Source organism: Scyliorhinus canicula, chromosome 13 (assembly GCF_902713615.1).
Source record: "Scyliorhinus canicula chromosome 13, sScyCan1.1, whole genome shotgun sequence".
Classification (NCBI taxonomy): domain Eukaryota; kingdom Metazoa; phylum Chordata; class Chondrichthyes; order Carcharhiniformes; family Scyliorhinidae; genus Scyliorhinus; species Scyliorhinus canicula.
The window spans coordinates 67,455,011-67,475,471 of NC_052158.1; the positions used below are offsets into that span (position 1 = coordinate 67,455,011).

Here is a 20,461-nt window from a genome sequence, read left to right on the forward strand (position 1 = left end):
CTGCAGCCTCCCTGCTTCCTCAACACTATCTGACCCTCTACATATCTTTGTATCATCTGCAAACTTAGCAACAATGCCCTCAGTTCCTTCCAGATCGTTAATATATATTGTGAATAGTTGTCCCAACACTGAATCCTGCGGAACACCACTAGTCACAGGCTGCCATCTGTAAGGGAAAAGACCCCTTTATACCCACTCTCTGCCTTTTGCCAGTCAACCAATCCTCTATCCATGCCAGTACCTTGCCCCCAACACCATGGACTCTTATTTAGCAGCCTTCTGCTCAGCACCTTGTCAAAGGCCTTCTGGAGATCCAAATAGATCACGTCCACTGGTTCCCCTTTGCCTCACTTCCTTATCATGTCCTCAAAGAATTCTAACAGATTTGTCAGGCATAACCTTCCCTTGACAAAGTTGTGCTGACTCAGCACTGAAGTACTCTGCAATCTCATCCTTAATAATGATCTCTCAAATCTTGCCAACAATTAAAGTCAGGCTAACCGGATTATAATTTCCCGTCTTCTGCCTCCCTCCCTTCTTAAACAGCGATATTACATTAGCCACTTTCCAGTCCTCTGGGACCCTCCCTGACTTCAGTGATTCCTGAAAGATCACCATCAATGCCTCCACAATCTGCTGGTTTTCAGTTTCCCCAGCATCTTCTACTTAGTAATGGGCACTACACACCTCTGCCCCCTGACTCTTTTGACGTTCTGGTATGCCAGTGATGTCTTCCACTGTGAAGACTGATGCAAACCTATTCAGTTCCTCTGCAATTTCTTTGTTTCTTATTATTACTTCTCCAGCCTAATTTTCCAGTGGTCCAATGTCCATTCTTGCCTCTCTTACCCTTTCTATCGCAAAAAAACCTCTTGCAATCTTCTTTTATATTACTAGCTAGCTTACACTAATATTTCATCTTCTACCCCCTTATTGTTTTTTTAGTTGTCCTCTGCTTGCTTTTAAAAGCTTCCCAATCCTCTGGCTTCCTACTAATCCTTGCTACTTTGGATGCTTTTTCTTTTTGTGTTTTTATGGTGTCCTTGCCTTCCCTTGTTAGCCATTGTTGCCTTGTCTTCCTCTTAAGCCTGTTTCCTCCTCCTTGGGATAAATTTTTGTTGTGCCTTCCGAATAATCCCCTCTAACTCCTGCCATTGCTCTATTACTGTCCTGTCTGGTGGCTTCCCTTCCAATCAACTCTAGCTGCCCCCCCTCCCCCCTCATGTCTTTGCAGCTACCTTACTTAATTGTAAAACTATTGCATCTAATTCCAGTGTCTCCCTCTCAAATTGCTGTGTATATTTGTTCGTATTATGGTCATTACCCCCGAAGGGTTCATTCACCTTAAGTTTTCTGATCAAGTTTGCCTCATTACACATCAGCAAATCCAGAATTGCCTGTTCCCTAATAGGCTCTGCCACAGGTTGCTCCAAATAAATCATTTCGTAGACATTGCACAAATTCCCTTTCTTGGGATCAGCTACCAACCTGATTTTCCCAGTCCACCTGCATATTGAAAGTTCCCCATGATTATTGCCTTTCTTATATGCCTTTTTACTACAGCCTGATTTATTTTCTGCCCCATATTCTGACTATTGCCGGGGGGCCTGTACATAACTCCCATCAGGGAATAGGCCACTCGGCCCCTCGAGCCTGCTCCACCATTCAATAAGGTCATGGCCGACCTGATTGTAACCTCAACTCAACCTCAACTTCTTATTCCCACCTAACCCCAAGAACCTTTAACCTGTTTGCTTATCAAGAATATATGTAGTTCTGCCATAAAAATATTCAAAGATTCTACTTCCATTGCTTTTGAGGAAGAGTATTCCAAAGACTCAGTCTTCTGAGAGAATTCTTTTCCCCTTATCCCTGCCTTAAATGTGTGATCCCTTATTTTTGTGCAGTGATCCCTCGTCCAGGATTCCACAACAAGAGGAAATCTGCTCTCCACATCTACTGGCAAGACCTCTCTTTCCTGAACTCCAGCAGATACAAACCTATTCCAATTAATTATGGCTGTCAGTCTCTTTATCAATTAGTCTACAAGATACCCAGTCATGATCCCAGTGGTGAAGAGCTTTAGGAATTTCCAATGTGACTATTCTTCCCAAGCATGTGACACCTCGTCAATATAGAATTCAGGAGAAACCTCTTTAGGCAGAGAGTGACCCGAATACAGAATGCGGATAACGTGGATCATTTAAAGGGAAGCTAGATGCACACACGAGAAGAAAGGAATAAAAGGATATATTGATGGGGTTACGTGAGTGCCTGACTAAGAGGGACTTCCTCTGGAAGTCCACAAACAACCTAGGTAGGGTTTATTCCCATGATGTCCTCCAACTGCCGCTGGGTGAATACCAACAATGGTGGGATGAGGCCCTTTAGTGGACATTCATTTCCCAACAAAGGGCATCATTTGGCTTTGTGGGACCTAATCGGGACACAAGTGGGGTGGCCACCTACCATGCTCTTACTGATTAAATACTGCCCACCGCCAAACTCGCAACAGGAGGGGACATTACATTTTGCCCACAGTCTTATTTCCACAGAATTAAACTGGAATTGAGTTATAGTCCTTTCCATAGAATTAATTGTTTGATAGTGGTTTGGACATAAAGTAACTTCTATTAGAATAATGATGGATCTAAATTTGAATTTTCAACTCTTGACTCAGCAAATGATGTTTGGAAACAAGTTTAAAATGGATCTCTTCACACCAAGAATAATTGTTCCTATCCAAGCTGCTGAACGTACGGTTTGAGGTACTCTGCTAAAACATTTTGTAATGATCTCTTTTCTGGTTCGGCCTTTGCAGATTTCCCAAAATGCTGTGCTGCCAGGCATTGAAACTGGTGAAGACATTGGCATTGTCACATGGTGGAGCACGTGTGTTGAAGCGATGCTCATGGGAGAGAACCCAAGAATTATCCTGTTTAGCTGCTCATGGAATGGTTCAACAAGGCCGATGGAGCGACTGTAATAGGCTGTCACCCTCCTTGTTAGCAGTGACCCTGGGTAGTGGAGTGTTTCGAAGCCCCGCTGTTTGTCACAGAAGGACGTTGTCATTGGCCTCGTGCTTGTCTGCTCCAGCAGTTTCAACTGTTCAACCTGGCTGGTACGAGAGCTTTGTAGACTCGGTGCCTGTTCAACTAACGCAGGACCTGCTGACTAGTGTGCAGCAGATCACAGGATTGCCCTGGTGGGCAAGCATAATTTGCACCACTATGACCTTGCGAGCGACTGTGACACTCCCATTAGCTATTTACCAGATGTACATTATTGCCAAGGTGAGTGGGGAACGTCATGTCATCTGTCAATCAGGCATAATTGGTTTTGCCCTGGCGTGCTCTGTGGTCATTATGCTTAGCACTGGATCACTGACAAAGACCCAGTGGACCAGTAAATGCTTGCTACTAGGCTTAATAACTTCAATTAGTGGTCAAGATATAGAGATTAGTGAAGATCTGTGTTATTGTGCATCATATTGCTCCCATTTAAAAAAAGAAATTCCTTACAATCTATCTTTTTATTCGTTCATGGGATATGGGTGTCATTAGCTGAGTCAGCATTTATTGCCCATACCTGAGGACATTTTGGAATCAACTAAACTGTTACAGATCTGGAGTCAGATGAACACCAGATCAGATGAGGACGACACATTTCCTTCCCTAAAGGACATTAGTGAATCAGTCCAGGTTGGGGTGGGAAGGGATTGGGAACAGCGGAGCCCAAGCCTGATGCCGAAGATTTTTTTTTACACTGCAAAACAGTGGCATAGAGGTTATAAATGAAGATGTGTCAAAGCTGAAAATTCTTAAAGTTAGGGGGCTGGATTCTCTGTTTTTGGGACTATGTCCCCCACGCCGACGTCAAAACTGTGGACTTCCAAGCCAGAAAATCTGGCGTGGAAGGGCCACATATTCCGAGCCCTGCAGGGGGCTAGCAGGGACCCGGCGTAAATCTAGCCGCTTTTGTTGCAGATACGGGCCCTTGCACTTCCGGGTCGGAGGCCACGCATGCGCACGGCGACGTCATCCAGCGGCCGCGCCGTGCTCCATGGCGGACTCAGACCGCGGAGCAGGACCCTAAAAGTAGACCCCTCGATCGGCTGGGTGCCTGACGCGGACCGCTCGCCCAAAAATCACCCGGCTTCATATAACGCCCCCCTGCCCTCTGATTGGCCCACCCCCGACCATGGCAGCTGCGGACTGAATTCCCAGAAGCCACGCTAATATCCCGGCCGGCAGGACCACATTAGATCCACGCTGTCGGGATTTTGGACGATCGGGGGCAGAGAATGGTGAAGTGGACCTCCAGCAATGCCCTCCAGTAGGCGCTAAGCGGCGCAGTACATGCTTTTCGGGGACCGCAGAATCAGGGAACCAACGCTATTCCCGATTCTCCGCCCCGGCGCTGGCTGCGATTTAGGCGTCAGGGTGAGGAGGATCCAGCCCAGGTAATTTCAGCACTGCTGTATCTATTTAGTGATTTAAGTCAAAAGCGAGTGAGATATTTAAAACTCGTGCATTAAAAGGGAAAATGTGGAGGTTGATAACTTCCCATCTCCAGCAAAAAGAAAGGAATTTTGTTCTATTAAAAAATCTTAGAGGGCACAAACCTTTTTTTAAAAATGAGATGTTACACTGTTATTAGCTTTGCAAAGAAAGAAAAGAAAAGACTCGAGATGTAAGTATCTTAAATAAAGCAACATGAGCAAATGGAGAATCAAACAGATATTGTGCAAAGTTATCCATTAACTAAAGTCCTTTTGGGTAATAGACTCAGGACAAGCTTGCCCAGATTAATTCAATTCTAAAATTCATTTGACAGCATGCCCCCGCTGCTAATTCAGATTTTTTAAATATGAGTTCTTCATTGAATCAAATCCAAATGAGAATTCATGCAAGATAGGATGAAACTGATGTATTAATTGACATGCTTCGACATAGTACAACTAGCTACCCTGTAGACTGCAGCGAAGCCTGTATCTTTGCTGAGTATAGTGTCCAGGCCATGAAGAGGTCTAAGGGGCCCCAAAGGGGCTTTGTGCTGTTGTAAGATTGTTGGAAAGACCAGGCTGCTGAGTAAGTCATTTGGAGAGCGGGGAGTCTGTGATGTGCGTGTTTGTGGTATAGCGGAGGGGGGAGGGGGGGGGGGGGGGGTGGGCTGCGGGTGGTAGAGGATGGGTGTTGTGTGTTGGTGAAGTCTGCAGAGTTGGTGGAGAGGAGGGGGGCTTTACTCTTTCTCTGACTTGGGAATATGGAAAGTTTTGTTGCAACCTACATGAGTACAGAGGTCCTCGTTTAATGTTGTCCTATTTAATATTTCACTTTAAAGTAGGTAAGTTAATGGGGCCTATAATCTTGTTGGCATTGCAACATTTGTTTTAATGTAGTTTCCCATCTGTTAGGATAGCGGACCAGACCCCAATATTTGTTAGGCTACCAGACGAGAGCCCCAAGTAATTTTGTTTTAAGTCTGTAAAGCTGTGAGGAAAGTGTACTTCACCCCAGGAGTGATGACTCTGACCCATAGGTTATGTTAAAACAAACTTTGATTTAAACACAGAATTAACAACATTAACATCAAAAGAAATAGCTTTACAATTATCAGTTAAACAGTTCTTAAATAAAAGGAAAAAGCTTGAACTTGCTGTCTACACCTGCCATTAATTCCATTTAAGCAACCTAATACAGTTCAAATGCCACCTACAATTAAAGTTTACTTGCTCAGTTGTGTGGAAACTTTTGGGGAGAGATCCTTTCAAGAGCAGATTCAATAAACTTCTGTCTTGTCTGACTCAAATCCTATCACAAAGTGCTGTTCAAATTAAAGTCTTATAACAGACAGCAAAACTACAGAAAGACATGGCCCAGCCGTTAAATACATCATCTACATCCCACTACGTTCCATGAATGGCTTAGCTGAGACTAAAAACAATTCTCCATAAATTATCTACACTCCAGGGAATCTCCAGCAATCATAACAAATCCCATTAGCTCTTGATCTGTAGCCAAGTAAGTGGTTGGAATGAATGATTACCTCACCTTTTAAGACTTTTCAATTACAGCTTTAGTAGACACACTACAAATACAAAATACAATATATAATTTCTACATTCATCACATACCTGACCCAATTGGCACCATTTTGAGCATCCGAATTGCAGCCTCTCCGCCCTCCCTGACTCTCGCTCTCACCGCTTGATCCTCTCAGGATCGAACTTGGGACCTTGGCGCCCCCCTCTCCTGTATCCCAATCTGGAGCTTCGATGTTGTGGACGTGAAAGCTCCAATGGTGCAGAAGTGCTGGGGATGATACAATCCATGTTCTTTTTAAAATACTCGCTGCTCTTCTCTCGAATTCTCGCTCACAGCATCATTATCTGGCGCATATGTGGTGCGAATGTTACTTGCCACTTAAAGTGGCATTCATGCCACGCAAATGCTACTAACTGGCTTACTGCACATAAAATCACATGTTTACAAAGGACTAAAATTATATATTTTCTGTTGTGAACTTTAATTATATGCTGCAGGTTACTATTCAGCTTTGTTTTTGCTAGCGTCTGGGCCCCTGCTAATTTTCAAAAGTGGACATTGCTAGCAAGACCAGCACTTGCCCACTCCTAATTGCCTGTTGAAAGTTGCGGGGAATTATACAATCCCTACAATGCAGAAGGAGGCCATTCTCCAAACTCCACACAGAGAGTCACCCAAGGCTGGAATTGAACCCGGTGTAGCCACTGTAGCCACCTAAAATGGACACTGAACTAAACAAAATGGAGAATCGCTAAGACTACAGGGAAAAACAGTTTAGCCAAGGCAAACAGCCTGCAAACACTCATTAGCATTTTGCAAGCAGCAAAACCAGTTTCTGGCCAGGTGGAAGATCTCCAACCAAAGGTGATAATGGCAGAACGTTTTACATACTAATGAGGCAGTCCAGATCTAGGCACACACAATGGCAACATTTGGGTTTGAATAAGATACTTTAAGTGGATGTCCAGACAGAGCGGCACCAGAAGTATCCACTATAGAAACCGCCCCCACCATCGAGAAAGACCCTCACATTGGAGGAATTCAAAAGATATCGATTGGAAGCGATCCAATCGATACCTGAAGGTAAAGCCCGCCCAGGAAAAGGCAAGGACATTGGGGACCCCTATAAAAATAGACCCCACACATGGTCCTGTCTGTTGTTTCGTGCTCCGGCTTTGACCAAGACCTTGAACGTGTATCCTGACTCCAGCCGTTGAGCACCAGCCGCCGAACCGTAAGTGCCAATACGACGCTCGCTACGCGAACCAAGCCTGCTAGACCCCCAGTGACCAGCACGCTTTCTGAAGGTTGCAGACCAAGACCGGGACGAAGGCCTCGCTCCCTGACCTTGCCTGTTCCTGTGTAGTTAAGTATTCTGTTTGCTTAGTTTAGTCATAGCTTAGTCCTTTAGTGTGTGCATGCGTATTTATTATAATTGTATAATAAATATTGATCGTTTGGAACTTACTAATCGGTGTATCGTTTTATTACTTTGAACCTGACCTTGAGATATCTGTGAGTTGTCTATACGGCAACTGGCGACTCCTGAGCTGAAAAACATAGACAGAGCCTAGTGGTGTTAAGCACACGGCCTTTAACAGAGGCAAGTTAATACACCCCAATAAACGCGTTTTACACCCATAGCAAAACGTGCAACACCGGGTTCCTAGCTCTGTGAGGCAGTAGTGCTAACCACTGTGCCGGTTAATATTGGAAAATAGTGTGTGAAGCACTGCTGTAGTCCTTTGATTTGCTTCACATGTACATAACCCAGCTAGGTCATGTTTTGTTGTTTCATCCTGTATTGCACACACTTAACTGCATTAATTGCTGCAGTCACTTTGCTGATTGGATACTAGTGCATTGGTCCATGGTCTTGACAAAGGGAAAACTAATGTTTCTACCCACTTGAAAACTAAAAATTTGACCTATTTGAAGGGATGTAGAAGCATTTACATTCACTTTAGATTGTAAAAAGTGCTAGAATTACATGATTTCTTGTCACAAGGTTTTCAGGTCTTTTTATCTTGCACTAATTTTCAGACCGATTTGTCTTCAGCCATTCTCATCCCTGCATTTAAGTAAAGTGTGCAGTGCAGACTTGCATTTTCAATATGTGCTCCACCTAGATGAAGCAACTCATCTGCAGCGTGAAGTCGAAAAACTACCTTTAATGTGTAAATCTAGACAGTGAGTATCAACAGACTATTGAACTGTGCATCACCCGAATCTCTCCTTACCTGAACTGTACTTTCTAACAGGGGTAGGTTGATGGCAACTAGCAATAGGAACTCCTTGACAGATTAATTTTTCTTTAGCCCAGAGTTAAGGAAGCCAACTTTAGGAAACCAACCATTCCAGCATTATCAATTAATTTTTCCCGATGTTAATACACTTTTTGTGGGCGAAGTAACCTCTACCAGCCAACATCCAGTGTTAACTGACTGCACCTCGACTGAATTTTTATCGGTTCACAGAAACATAGAAAACAGGAGTAGGCCATTCAACCATTCGTTATGATCATGACTGATCATTGAACTCAGTAACCTGTTCCTGCTTTCCCATCATACCCTTTGATCCCTTCAGCCCCAAGAGCTACATCAAGCTCCTTCTTAAAAACATACAATAAATTAGCCTGAGCTGCTTTCTGTGGTAGCGAATTCCACAGGCCTGCCACATCCTGGGTGAAGAGATTTCTCATCTCAGTCTCAAAAGGTTTACCCCATATCCTTAGACAATAACCACTGGTTCTGGACACACCCGCCGTCGGCCATATCCTTCTGACATCTACCTTGCCTAGTGCTGTTACAATTTTATAAGTTTCTATTAGAGCCCCCCTTCATTCTTCTGAACTGCAGCAATTATCATCCCAACTGACTCAATCTCTCCTCATATATCAGTCCAGACATCTCAGGGATCAGTCTGGTAAACCTCTGTACTCCCTCTAGAGCAAGAACATCCTTCATCCATGCACGCAATATTCCCGTTGTGGTCTCGCATGGCTCTGTTGAATTGAAGCAAGACATTCCTGCTCCTGTACTTGAATCCACTCTTTATGAAAAATAGAATGAATGAAAATCGCTCATGGTCACAAGTAGGCTTCAAATGAAGTTACTGTGAAAAGCCCCTAGTCGCCACATTCCGGCGCCGGTTCGGGGAGGCTGGTATGGGAATTGAACCGTGCTGCTGGCCTGCCTTGGTCTGCTTTCAAAGCCAACAATTTAGCTCTGTGCTAAGCCAACATACCATTTGCTGCCTTTACTGCCTGCTGCACCTGTATGATTACCATCAGCCACTGGTGTATGAGGACACCCAGGGCTCATAGCTCATTTCCCTCTCTGTCTATAGCCATTCAGATAATCTGCACCAAAGTAGATAACCCCACATTTATCTACATTATACTGCATCTGCCATGCATTTGCCCACTCACTCAACTTGCCCAAATCATACTGAAACATCTCTGCATCCTCCTCACAGCTCACCCTCCCACCCAGCCTTGTGTCACCTGTAAATTTGGAAATATTGCATTTAGTTCCCTCATCTAAATCAGTAATAAATATTGTGAATAGCTGGGATCCTGGCACCCATCCCTGCGTTACCCCACTAGTCACTGCCTATTATTCGGAAAATACCCATTTATTTGTACTCTTTGTTTCCTGTCTGCCAATCAGTTTTTCTATCCACCTCAATACACTAACCCCAATCCCATGAGCTTTAATTTTACAGGCTAATCTCTCATGTGGGTATTTGACGAAAGCCTTCTGAAAGTCCAAATAAACCACATTCACTGGCTTCCCCTCATCAACTCTACTAGTAACATCTTTGAAGAATTCCAGTGGATTTGTCAAGTATGATTTCCCCTTTGTAAATCCATGTTGACTCTGTCCGATTCTATTGTTTTCCAAGTGCTCTGCCATTAAATATTTTATAATGGACTCTAGAATTTTCATAACTACTGGCAATGGGCTGACTGGTCTACAATTCTGTTTTCTCTCTAACTTTCTTTTTAACAGTGGGGGTACATTAGCTACTCTCCAATCTGTAAGAACTGTTCCAGAGTCTATAGAATCGTGGAAGATGACCACCAATACATCTACTATTTCAACGGCCACTTAAGTATTCTGGGATGTAGATTCTGGGGATTTATCGGCCTTCAATTCCATCAATTTCCCCAACATAATTTCTCTACTAATACTGATTTTCTTCAGTTCCTCCCTCTCACTAAATTCAGTGTTCCCCGACATTTCTGCTATGTTATTTGTGTCCTCTATTGTGAAGACAGAACCGAAGTGTGTATTTAGTTGGTCAGCCATTTCTTTGTTCCCCATTATAAATTCCCTTGTTTCTGACAGTAAGGGATCTACATTTGTCTTCCCCAGTCTTTTTTATTTTTTTTCTCTTCATATACTATGGGGCAAGGTCAGCTTTATTGCTCATCCTGTTGCCAATTCGTAACGGAGATGCCAATAATGTTGCTCTTTTTAACTGGATACTGATATGAGTTATTAATGATGATATTGCTTTTCAGAGCCGCTAGGTATCAAATGATACCACCACAAGATTTTACCGGATATCGATCAAAGACCAAATAATCAGTTAGTTAGATCAAGTTCAATGATAGTTCATTTACACAAGAATTATTTTGACATGCAACATAAAACACTACAAGCTAAATTGCACCTAACACTACAACAACCTGTACTTAACTTCAGGCACCCAGCTTTATGCAGAGGAACAAGGCCTTTGTTCGGATCTTGCGTGGCTGAGTGTGGAGAAGTGACTTCGTTTCAGCTGGGCTCATCCGTCTGGTAGCGATCGTTGGTCTTGAACTTGTCTTCTGGTCGTGATGCTACACATGGTTTTAGGCGTAGGTCGGGGCCAAGAGAGACCGAGCGCCGGGGCCAAGAGAGACTGAACACATGGCAGTGTCTCTCTTTATCCTTCTGGGGTTTCGCGCTCTTTTGAGCGGTCCTTAGCTTTGGACCCAATAATTCGGCAGGCTTCGATTACTGCCTTCTGGCCAATAAAGGGGCTGGTGCCTTGATGGCGGGGCGTGTCCTGAACGGTCATTGACCGTGGCCTTTTGGGCTCCCTGAGCAAAGGGAGTGGCGCCGATGAGTCGGTTTCTGTATCTGTTGCCTGAGTACAGGCCTTTTGTTCTGGGGAAATGGGCCATTAGAAAGCAAAGTAGCTGGGGGTTTCGTAGCGTCTAGTTATGAGTTGCCACAATACATAAGCTCTGAGTGGCTGAGTCCCGGGTTGACCATATTTCCCGTGATCCTTTGTAAGTGGCCATACCAGATGGCTACAATCTCAATAGCTCTTGAGCAGGTGGTGGTGGGCGACCTTTCTTGAGCTGCAGCATTCTGTGAGGTGTAGGTACGCCTACAGTGTTGTTAGAGAGGAACTTCTAGGATTTTGATCAATAATGATGAAGCAATGGTGATTTCATTGCAAATTAGGAGATTGTGTGACTAGGAGACCTTCAGGTGGTGATGGTCCCATAAGCCTATAGCCTTGTATTGACGGTGATAGGAGTCATGGGTTTGGAAGATACTATCGAAGAATCATTGACAAGTTTCTGCCGTGCATTTTGCACGTGACAACCATTGCATCAGTCGTGGAGGGGTTGACTGTGTATGTCGATTACTTTGTCCTGGATGATGTTGAGCTTCCATAGACTCCGTAGAATTCCTGCAATGCAGAAGGAGGCCTGGAAGTTGTTGGACCTGCACCTGTTTAGGCAAATAGGGAGTATTCAATCACACACTTGACTTATGGTAGTTCATGCAAAGTATTTGGTGAGTCAGGAGACGACCCATTTGCTGTAAAATACCCAGCCTCTGACTTACTTTTTCAGCCATAGCATTTACATGACTGGTCGAAGTTTCTGGTAAACTATGATCTCCAGGATGTTTGTGTGAAATTCAGTGATAGTAATGGTGAATATCAAAGAAAGCTGGATTCTATTTCGTTGGAGATGGCTGTTACCTGGCACTGGCGTGATGCAAATGTTACTTGCCACTTACCGACTGAAGCCTGAATATCGTCCAGGTCTGTGCATGCTGTCAGGGACAGCTTCAGCATCTGAGGAGATGCTCACTTTTTTTTACTCCATGTCTTGGGTTGGAGTGATATATGTCATCAATGCTTGTGCTTTTAAACAAACCATGCCGAAATGTAAAAAATGCAATCAGCCCAACTTATGTAAGAATGCAAATGAGACAAAAAGGCTGTTTGGAGTCAAATTTATTGATCCCAGAGTTGAAGAAATATCACACCAATAGCATGTCCTTCCTCCAGTTAAAGAGTGGGAAGACTAACAGTCTTCAGGGCCGAGGTGGGGGGAGGGGGGGGGGGGGGGTGGTTCCATATCCATACCACTGATTTCCCCCTCCTGCTCCTCCTCAGCCACCACACTGATAGTAACCTCCTGTATACCAGTTGACCCCGAGCTGAGCTACAGATCCCATAGCCCTTCCATCACAGACTATGTACTTCCAACTCAGTAACATCCCTCATCTCAAGATCTGTCTGTTCCAATACTCTCCGGTTCAGGTCATCTAAAATTCTGCTGCCTAGATCCCAGGTTTGCTCCTCTGTCCCTCCGCCACTCACTTACAGTGACTCCCGGTCTCCAAATAACTTACAGTTAAAATTCCCATTTCTACTCCTGTTCAAATTCCTTTTATGGCCTTGCCCCTTCCAATTTTAATAACCTGTAGCTTTGCACTCTGCGCTGAACTTTCTTCCTGTGAGTCCTTTTTTAACGGACTCTGCCTCCCTTCATCTCATGATCGGCAGCTATGCTTTCAGCTGCCTAGACCCTCGCCCTCTGGAATTCCCTATGAGTAACAAATAATTTAACAACTATGTTAAACCCCTCCACTTCAGTGCCCCGCCTACATTCAACACTGGATGTCAGACAAGCGGTTCCACGACTCAGGCAGGAGGTGAATCTAGAGAGATGGTGGAGAGAGAATTGGGTGTCGTCCATATATGTGTGATAGATGGACCTATGTCTGCAAATGTTGAAAGGGGTCTGCACGTGTATGAGGAAGGGAAGATAGTGGCTGGTCATGGGTCGATCATTCAGGGATTCAAGAGGCGATGTTTGGGTGGCAGAAAGAGAAATCACTGCTGGAGATGCTCTGGCTTTGATCTGATTAATACAACCTGCCTCCTATTCATTCTTCAGATAAAAGTAGGCAGTTGTCTGTGTATTAAAAACAGAAAATGATGGAATTACCATAGCAGGTTTTGAACATCGGTGGAGAGAGTTAATGGATGTAATTCTCCGGCCTCCCAATTGCGTATTTGTCAGCAGCGATAGGCAGTGTGGCCGGACTTTCTGTTCCCACCGCTGTCATTGGGAAGTCACTGGGAATTACCATTGAAGCCACCCCATGTCACTGGGAAACCCGTGAATGGTGCGCTGCCAATGCTTCAGGTCGTGACCTTTCATCAGAACTAGAAAAATTCATGGGCAGCACGGTGGCACAGTGGTTAGCACTGCTGCCTCATGGCACTGAGGTTCCGGGTTTGATCCCGGCTCTGGGTCACTGTGCGTGTGGAGTTTGCACATTCTCCCTGTGTTTGCGTGGGTTTCGCCCCCACAACCCAAAGATGTGCAATGTAGTTGGATTGGCCACGCAATTTAGCCCCTTAATTGGAAAAAATGAATTGGGCACTTTAAATTTTAAAAAAAGAACTGGAAAATGTTAGAAATGCAAAATGCTTATAGGATGTTGCCTGGTATGGAGGACATTAGCTATGCAGAGAGGTTAGATAAACTCAATCTGCTCACTGGAACGACGGAGGGTGAGAGGCGACCTGATAGAGGTCTACAAGATTATGAGTGGCATAGACAGTGGATAGTCAGATGCTCTTTTCTAGGGTAGGAGAGTCAAGTACTAGGGGACATAGGTTTAAAGTGCGTGGGGAAATGTTTAGAACAGATGTGCGAGGCAAGTTGTTTACACAGAGGGTGGTAAATATATGGAACGCAATGCCTGGGGAGGTGGTGGGAGCAGGTACGATAGCGGCATTTAAGGAGCATCTAGTGATAGTGATCAAAAGTTTTATGTACCAGTCTCCCAAAGCCTAGGTAGATGAAAGCCACTTGCCATGTCACTAAACATGATCCTGCTGAGCGCTACTGTTTGAACAGAAACTTCCTGAGCTGTATCTTTACAATGGGAAAACACATGTGTATATTTGTTGGAAGATATGAAGTAGAACAGATGGAACATTTATTTGCAAAAGCACCTCCTTTTGTTGTGTGTTTTCTAAACAGTATTTCATTCTCATTGGCTAGGTCGAAAATTTACAGCCTGAGATTACAGAACTAGCCAAGCGACTGCGTTATGAAGTCTCTGTGCGTGCGAAGCAAGTTGGATGGTCTGAAAAGGTGGCTCGGTATGTGTACCTGTATTCTTTTCCTTTCAAAAGCATGAAAAGTTACAGAGTTGATCAGATGATGGTCATGGAACAAATCATGATTGTCAAGGGGAACAGTGAGAGTGAGACTAACCTTTTTAAAAACAAATTAAGAGCACCCAATTCATTATTTCCAAGTAAGGGTCAATTTAGCGTGGCCAATCCATCTACCCTGCACATCTTTGGGTGATGGGGGTGAAACCCATGCAAACACGAGGAGAATGTGCAAACTCCACACGGACAGTGACCCAGGGCTGGGATCGAACATGGGACCTCGGCGCGGTGAGGCAGCAGTGCTAACCATTGTGCCACCATGCTGGCCTCATAGTGAGCCTAGTTTAATATGTATATTTGTGATTGTGAAACCAAGATGACGGGGCAAGGCTCGTAGTACAAGGCACCACCAATATTGAAAGAGTAGGCGAGAAGATGGAATAGATCAAGGCATAGTAATCAGGACATGACAAGTAAAGGTTTAACAGCTTGTGGATCGTCGCAAGAAGGAAGGACTGGAGGAGGTCAGGAGTTCCACACTAATCGTGTACCATGTTAGGTATTGTATGGAAGCTCTTGCCAGCATTGTTTATTGTGATGGTTTTTCTACGATATAGTGAGCTCCTGTGAGGGGGAACCTGGGCTAAACTTGTTTGAGAAGCAAATCTCTTGTCCAGATGCTGGATGGAAGCTTGTCTGGATTAGAACCAGCCAGAAAAGGTTGCATATCTGTTACATTGTAAATAGAGACGTCTGCATTTTGCAGCCTTAAAATCAGGACTACAGTTAATTTGAAATTCAACTTGTATTTATTTATTTATTTAGTTAGTTATTTATACAGTATCTTTTGTTGTAATCAATAATCCAAATCCATTACAGATAGAATAAATGGGTACTAAACTGGGAAAAGAGCTCGCAGTGGTGATTAAAACCTTTAATTGAAGTTGTAGATTTTGATGTGGGGCGGCACGATGGCACAGTGGTTAGCAATGCAGCCTCACCGCGCCAGGTACCCGGGTTCAATTCCGACCTTGGGTGACTGTGTGGAGTTTGTACGTTCTCTCCATGTCTGCGTGGGTTTCCTTCGGGTGCTCTGGGATTTCCTCCCACAGTCCAAAGATATGCAGGTTAGGTGGATTGGCCATGATAAATTGTCCTTTAGTGTCCAAAGGTTACACAGCTGTGGAAGTGGGCCTTGGTAGAGTGCTCTTTCGGAAGGTTGGTGCGGACTCGATGGGCCGAATGGCCTACTTATGCACTGTAGGGAATCTATTCTATGATTTCGAAAGGAAGCGAAAGAAGTTGAGGGAGGAATTTTCAGAGCGTAGTACATTTTTAACCTCTTGGGTCCGATAAATGACGAGAGCAGGAGGATGCACAGGAGACCAGTGCCAGAGAAACTAAGTACTGGAGTAGGGGAAGTGGAGCCGAGGGATATAAAGGTGGAGACAGATCTGGAGCAAGACTATGGAGGAATTTGAGGACAAGTATTTTAGATTTGAGGCACTTTATTGGGACGCCGTGTTGAAATGTTTATTTTACGGTACAAAGACAGTGGAAAGTTCGATAGAGATGATGGAGAAAAGAGCTAGATGTTGGTTGTGTCCACATGGAAGTTAACTCGTTTGTCCCTCGGTGATAGTGCCAAGGAACAACATTTAAAGACTCGTATGAGATCAAGAATAGATTCTCTGAGCTCTTAGATCATGCTGTTGGACAAGCCATTTCTGCAGATGTTATGAACTATACTTGGGTAGGAGTGAAGCATTGCATTGCAAGGGCCGTCTCTTGGAATTGGATAACAGAGGAGAGGCATTAGAAGAGGGTGGTGTGGTCAGCCACGTTGAACGCCTTGGAGAAGTTAAGGAATGATATTGCAGCATGTCCACCATCACTGTGGAAGTTACTTTTAACTGAATGAAGTTGCGTTTAGGTGCTGAATGGTGTGGAAACCATAGAAGATAGACTTGACTAGAAGAACCAGTATAAATGCAGAAATTCACTAAATAACTGGTGTCGCCATGTATGCTGAAAGAAAATTAGTTTACATGCTTGTGTTGTCATGAGTTTAAGTTTCCCTAAACCAATTCCTGAGTAACTGTGCATCACATGACTGTGATATACACTGCTAGATAATTCTAATTGTAAAGTTAGAACTGACCATACATAGTCAATTGTGTTGGCTTTGATCTGATCAGAATAGTATTCAGATTATAAAATAAACTGAATAATGATGGCCTCCTGTACCACACTCAAGTTAAATATGTGTCCATGGGCGTTTTAAGCAGCCGTCTTTTTATTTTATTTAGGATGCTTTAATCCATTATTTTGTCTCTGGGGTTAGTTTTCACTTCAGGAAGAATCTGAAAAGGATTGTCTCTGAGCTGTACGTACGTGACAACTGTCATCCTTTCAAAGCCAGTCTGCTCATCTGGGTCCAGCTGCCATTGTGGATTTGCATCTCGATTGCCTTGCGGAACCTGAGCCTAGCAGCATCTAATGCTGCAGCAGGTACTTTGTCTTACCAGCATGTCCGAGTGTATGGTATTTATTTGATCTGGTGCCAAGTTCATAAAATCATAGAATTTACAGTGCAGAAGGAGGCCATTTGGCCCATCGAGTCTGCACCGGCTCTTGGAAAGTTCACCCCATTTAAGCCCACACCTCAACCCTATCCCCGTAACCCAACCTCACCTTTTGGACACGAAGGGCAATTTAGCATGGCCAATCCACATAACCTGCACATCTTTGCACTATGGGAGGAAACCGGAGCACCCGGTGGAAACCCACGCAGACATGGGGAGAACGTGCAGATTCCACACAGACCCTGGGAACCTGGAGCTGTGAAGCAACTGTGTTAACCACTGTGCTGCCCACTACCTCCTAAAATTTCAAGAAGATGTCATGGGGTGATGGATACTTAAACTGTCTTTAACGTGAAATGGAAACTGATGAAAATTAAAAACTGGGAGAATTTTACAGAAGACAGGCAATTGAAGTCTGAAATAGCTGAATTAGGGCTGAGCTGTGATTTTATTTTCACAGGTTAGCATTGGGTGTTTTCTTGGCTTCCGTCTCAGCAGTCATATCCAACAATAGATCTCGGATTCCCTTCAATCTGGTTACATTATACTGTGAGCGGGGGTACGTACCAGAACTCTGAGTGCTGCCTGAAGGTTGAACAAGATGAATGCTCCTGGGGTTGGGGATAATATATTAGCATGGATGGAGTATAGCTCAAAGGACAGAGGTCAGAAAGTAGCAATAAACAAATCATTTTCTGGTTGAAGACGGCTATTACTAATGGAATGCCGTAAGGATCTGGACCCTCACCTATTTACACCTTGTATTAATGATTTAAGATGAAGGGACTGAGTTTAATGTGTCCAGGTTTGACAGTGGTACAGAGCTAGGTGGGAATTTAAGCTGAGGGGGCCATGAAGGAGGGAATACTCCCATTCCGCCCGCCCGGTGGGCAGGAGCGGAGAATCTAGCAGGAGTCAAAATGCTGCCAGCATCAAATCACGTTGCAATTCTCTTAATGGCGGGTCAGTCTTCCTGCTGGCTAATGGCTGGAATACCATTTGCATTTAAAGAATACTCATTAAAACAGCTGGCTGCTGGTCAGGCCTTCCAATCTTGTGTCACATCACGGTGAAATTACATGGGTCTAAAACCTGATTGCTAAAGAGTGGCATGTACAAGGCGGCCCTCAGTTTGTCAGAGACATTGAGGTAAGTGCATCAAAGCATTTAGTGCTTGGTGGGCTGAACGGTCTACACCTGCTCCGATGTTCCTCTGGTTGGCTTTTTATTTGGTTCTTCATTGCATTTAGCCCTTATCTTTATCCTTTATTACCATTAACCTAGTCTCTCTCATCCTCTGGGAAAAGAGAGGGCTGACAGAGAGATGGATGAGCACATAGATGGCAAATGGAACATTCCTGAGGATAGCGACTAAGGTATTGTGACTGGGTGGGTTAACTGTGGAGAATTTTCATGGGCGTGGATAAGGGTTGTAGCTGATGGTTGGTTGATTTGTTGACAAATTTAATAATAATAACTTATTGCCACAAGTAGGCTTAAATGAAGTTACTGTGAAAAGCCCCTAGTTGCCACATTCCGGTGCCTGTTCGGGGAGGCTGGAACGGGAATTGAACCCGCGCTGCTGGTCTTGTTCTGCATTACAAGCCAGCTGTCTTAGCCCACTGTGCTAAAACAGCCCCCATGGAGATGCCTGATGATTAACCCCGGTCACAGTGTAATGCTGCAGTGGGTAGTTGATAGTTGGAGGGTTTTGTATTTCGTGGTGTGTTGTTGGGCCATTGGGATGGACAATAACTAATTATCCTGTTTCTTGCTGAAGCACATGCTGTTCAGGACCTAGCAATGGGAGGAGTACTCTGGTTTCCTGACCTGACTTTGCCTGATTCCACCTGGATTCTGCCCATCTCATTAGGACTCGTAAACCTTTTAATAGTTGAGGTAAGGAGATTATTTTGAGGACTCATGCCCTTTATAAACGAGAATATTTTCATCTTTGTAACTACCCATTTAAGTAACAGTGATTTTTGTTTCTGTACATTGGAGCAATGAAGGTCAAACATTATGTGCTACAGAACACCAGATTTTGGCTGATTATCTTGTAACATCCACATCAGTGTTACGAATCCAACCAGTGCTGCTTTCTGGCGGGACATGACACTGATTCTCTCAAGTATTGATCATGATAGTTGACAATTGCCAAGTGGATGTCGAACACTTCCTCAAATGAAAAGAAAAACTGAAATAATAGTTGTGTTTTAGTAAGTCTTCCAAATAGTACTTTAATCATAGAATTTACAGTGCAGAAGGAGGCCATTTAGCCCATCAAATCTGCACCGACCCTTGGAAAGAGCACCCTACTTAACCCCACGCCTCCACCCTATCCCCTTTATCCCTGTAACCCATGAAACCTGTTTTTAGGCACGAAAGGTAATTTAGAATGGCCAATCCACCTAACCTGTACATCTTTGGACTGTGGGAGGAAACCAAAGTACCCGGAGGAAACCTATGCAGACACTGGGAGAACGTGCAAACTCCACACAGACAGTCACCCGATGCGGGAATTGAACCCGGGTCCCTGGAGCTGTGAGGCAGCAGGGCTACCCACTGTGCCATCATTCCGCCCATCTGTGGCATAGGGTGTCATTGCACATACCTGTACACCTGGGTGTCAAAAGGAAGGAATTACATTCTTATTGACTAAAACAACCTAAAGACCTGATTTGAGTATCATGTGTAGATTTATTTATTTGAATTTAAGCTCAGACCTTGTCTTCTGATCAAGTGATCAATAATAAAATCTAAATTGTGAACGATTAGACTACATGAGAAACTGTTTCCCCTGCGAGGAGGGTCAGTAATGATGTGACACAGACACAAAAATAATTGACAGAAGAAGTGGAGATGAGAAGTTTTATTTTCACACAGTGAATTATCATTCGAATATACAAAATAGGAGCAGAATTGGACCATTTAGCCTCTCAAACCTGCTCCGCCATTAGATAAGGCCTTGGTTGATATGTTGTGTTTAAAACTCTACAATCCCATCTAGCCCTAATAACCTGATGATCTGGAATGCGTCACTTGAAAAGGTGGTGGCATATAGTGCCAATGGCATCCCCAGCCTAAATAGATATGATTGGGTAATTTCCCTGCCAATCATACCTGACGACTAATGCTAGAAGTGACTGACTGTACTCTCACACACTGCATTTCGCCAGACTAATAAACCTGCTTTTATTGGAAGATGGTGCTGTGATTTCAGTCATGAGCTCTTTTGAAGTAGATTAAGGATTTTCTTCTGCAGTGCGCTGAGTAAATAGACCTTGCTTGCTATGAATTCTACCATAAGTACACCACTAACTCATTGGTTGATGTGGCGCTGTCAATAGACGCTCTGTAGCAGATGGAAGCAAATTCAGACGAGAATGTATATAT

The 20,461-nt window shown here is 44.1% G+C and overlaps 1 protein-coding gene across 3 annotated transcripts in view; it reads left to right on the forward strand.

The window, feature by feature from the left end:
* Positions 1-20,461, forward strand: part of LOC119976076 (cytochrome c oxidase assembly protein COX18, mitochondrial) — a 42,067-nt gene that overhangs the window by 13,574 nt on the left and 8,032 nt on the right. For all 3 annotated transcript variants that reach the window (XM_038816224.1, XM_038816225.1, XM_038816223.1), the window contains exons 2-5: positions 2,822-3,293; positions 14,365-14,465; positions 16,825-16,991; positions 18,846-18,964. In XM_038816224.1, the coding sequence (XP_038672152.1) occupies positions 2,822-3,293; positions 14,365-14,465; positions 16,825-16,991; positions 18,846-18,964 (859 nt within the window). The remainder of the gene's footprint in view (positions 1-2,821; positions 3,294-14,364; positions 14,466-16,824; positions 16,992-18,845; positions 18,965-20,461) is intronic.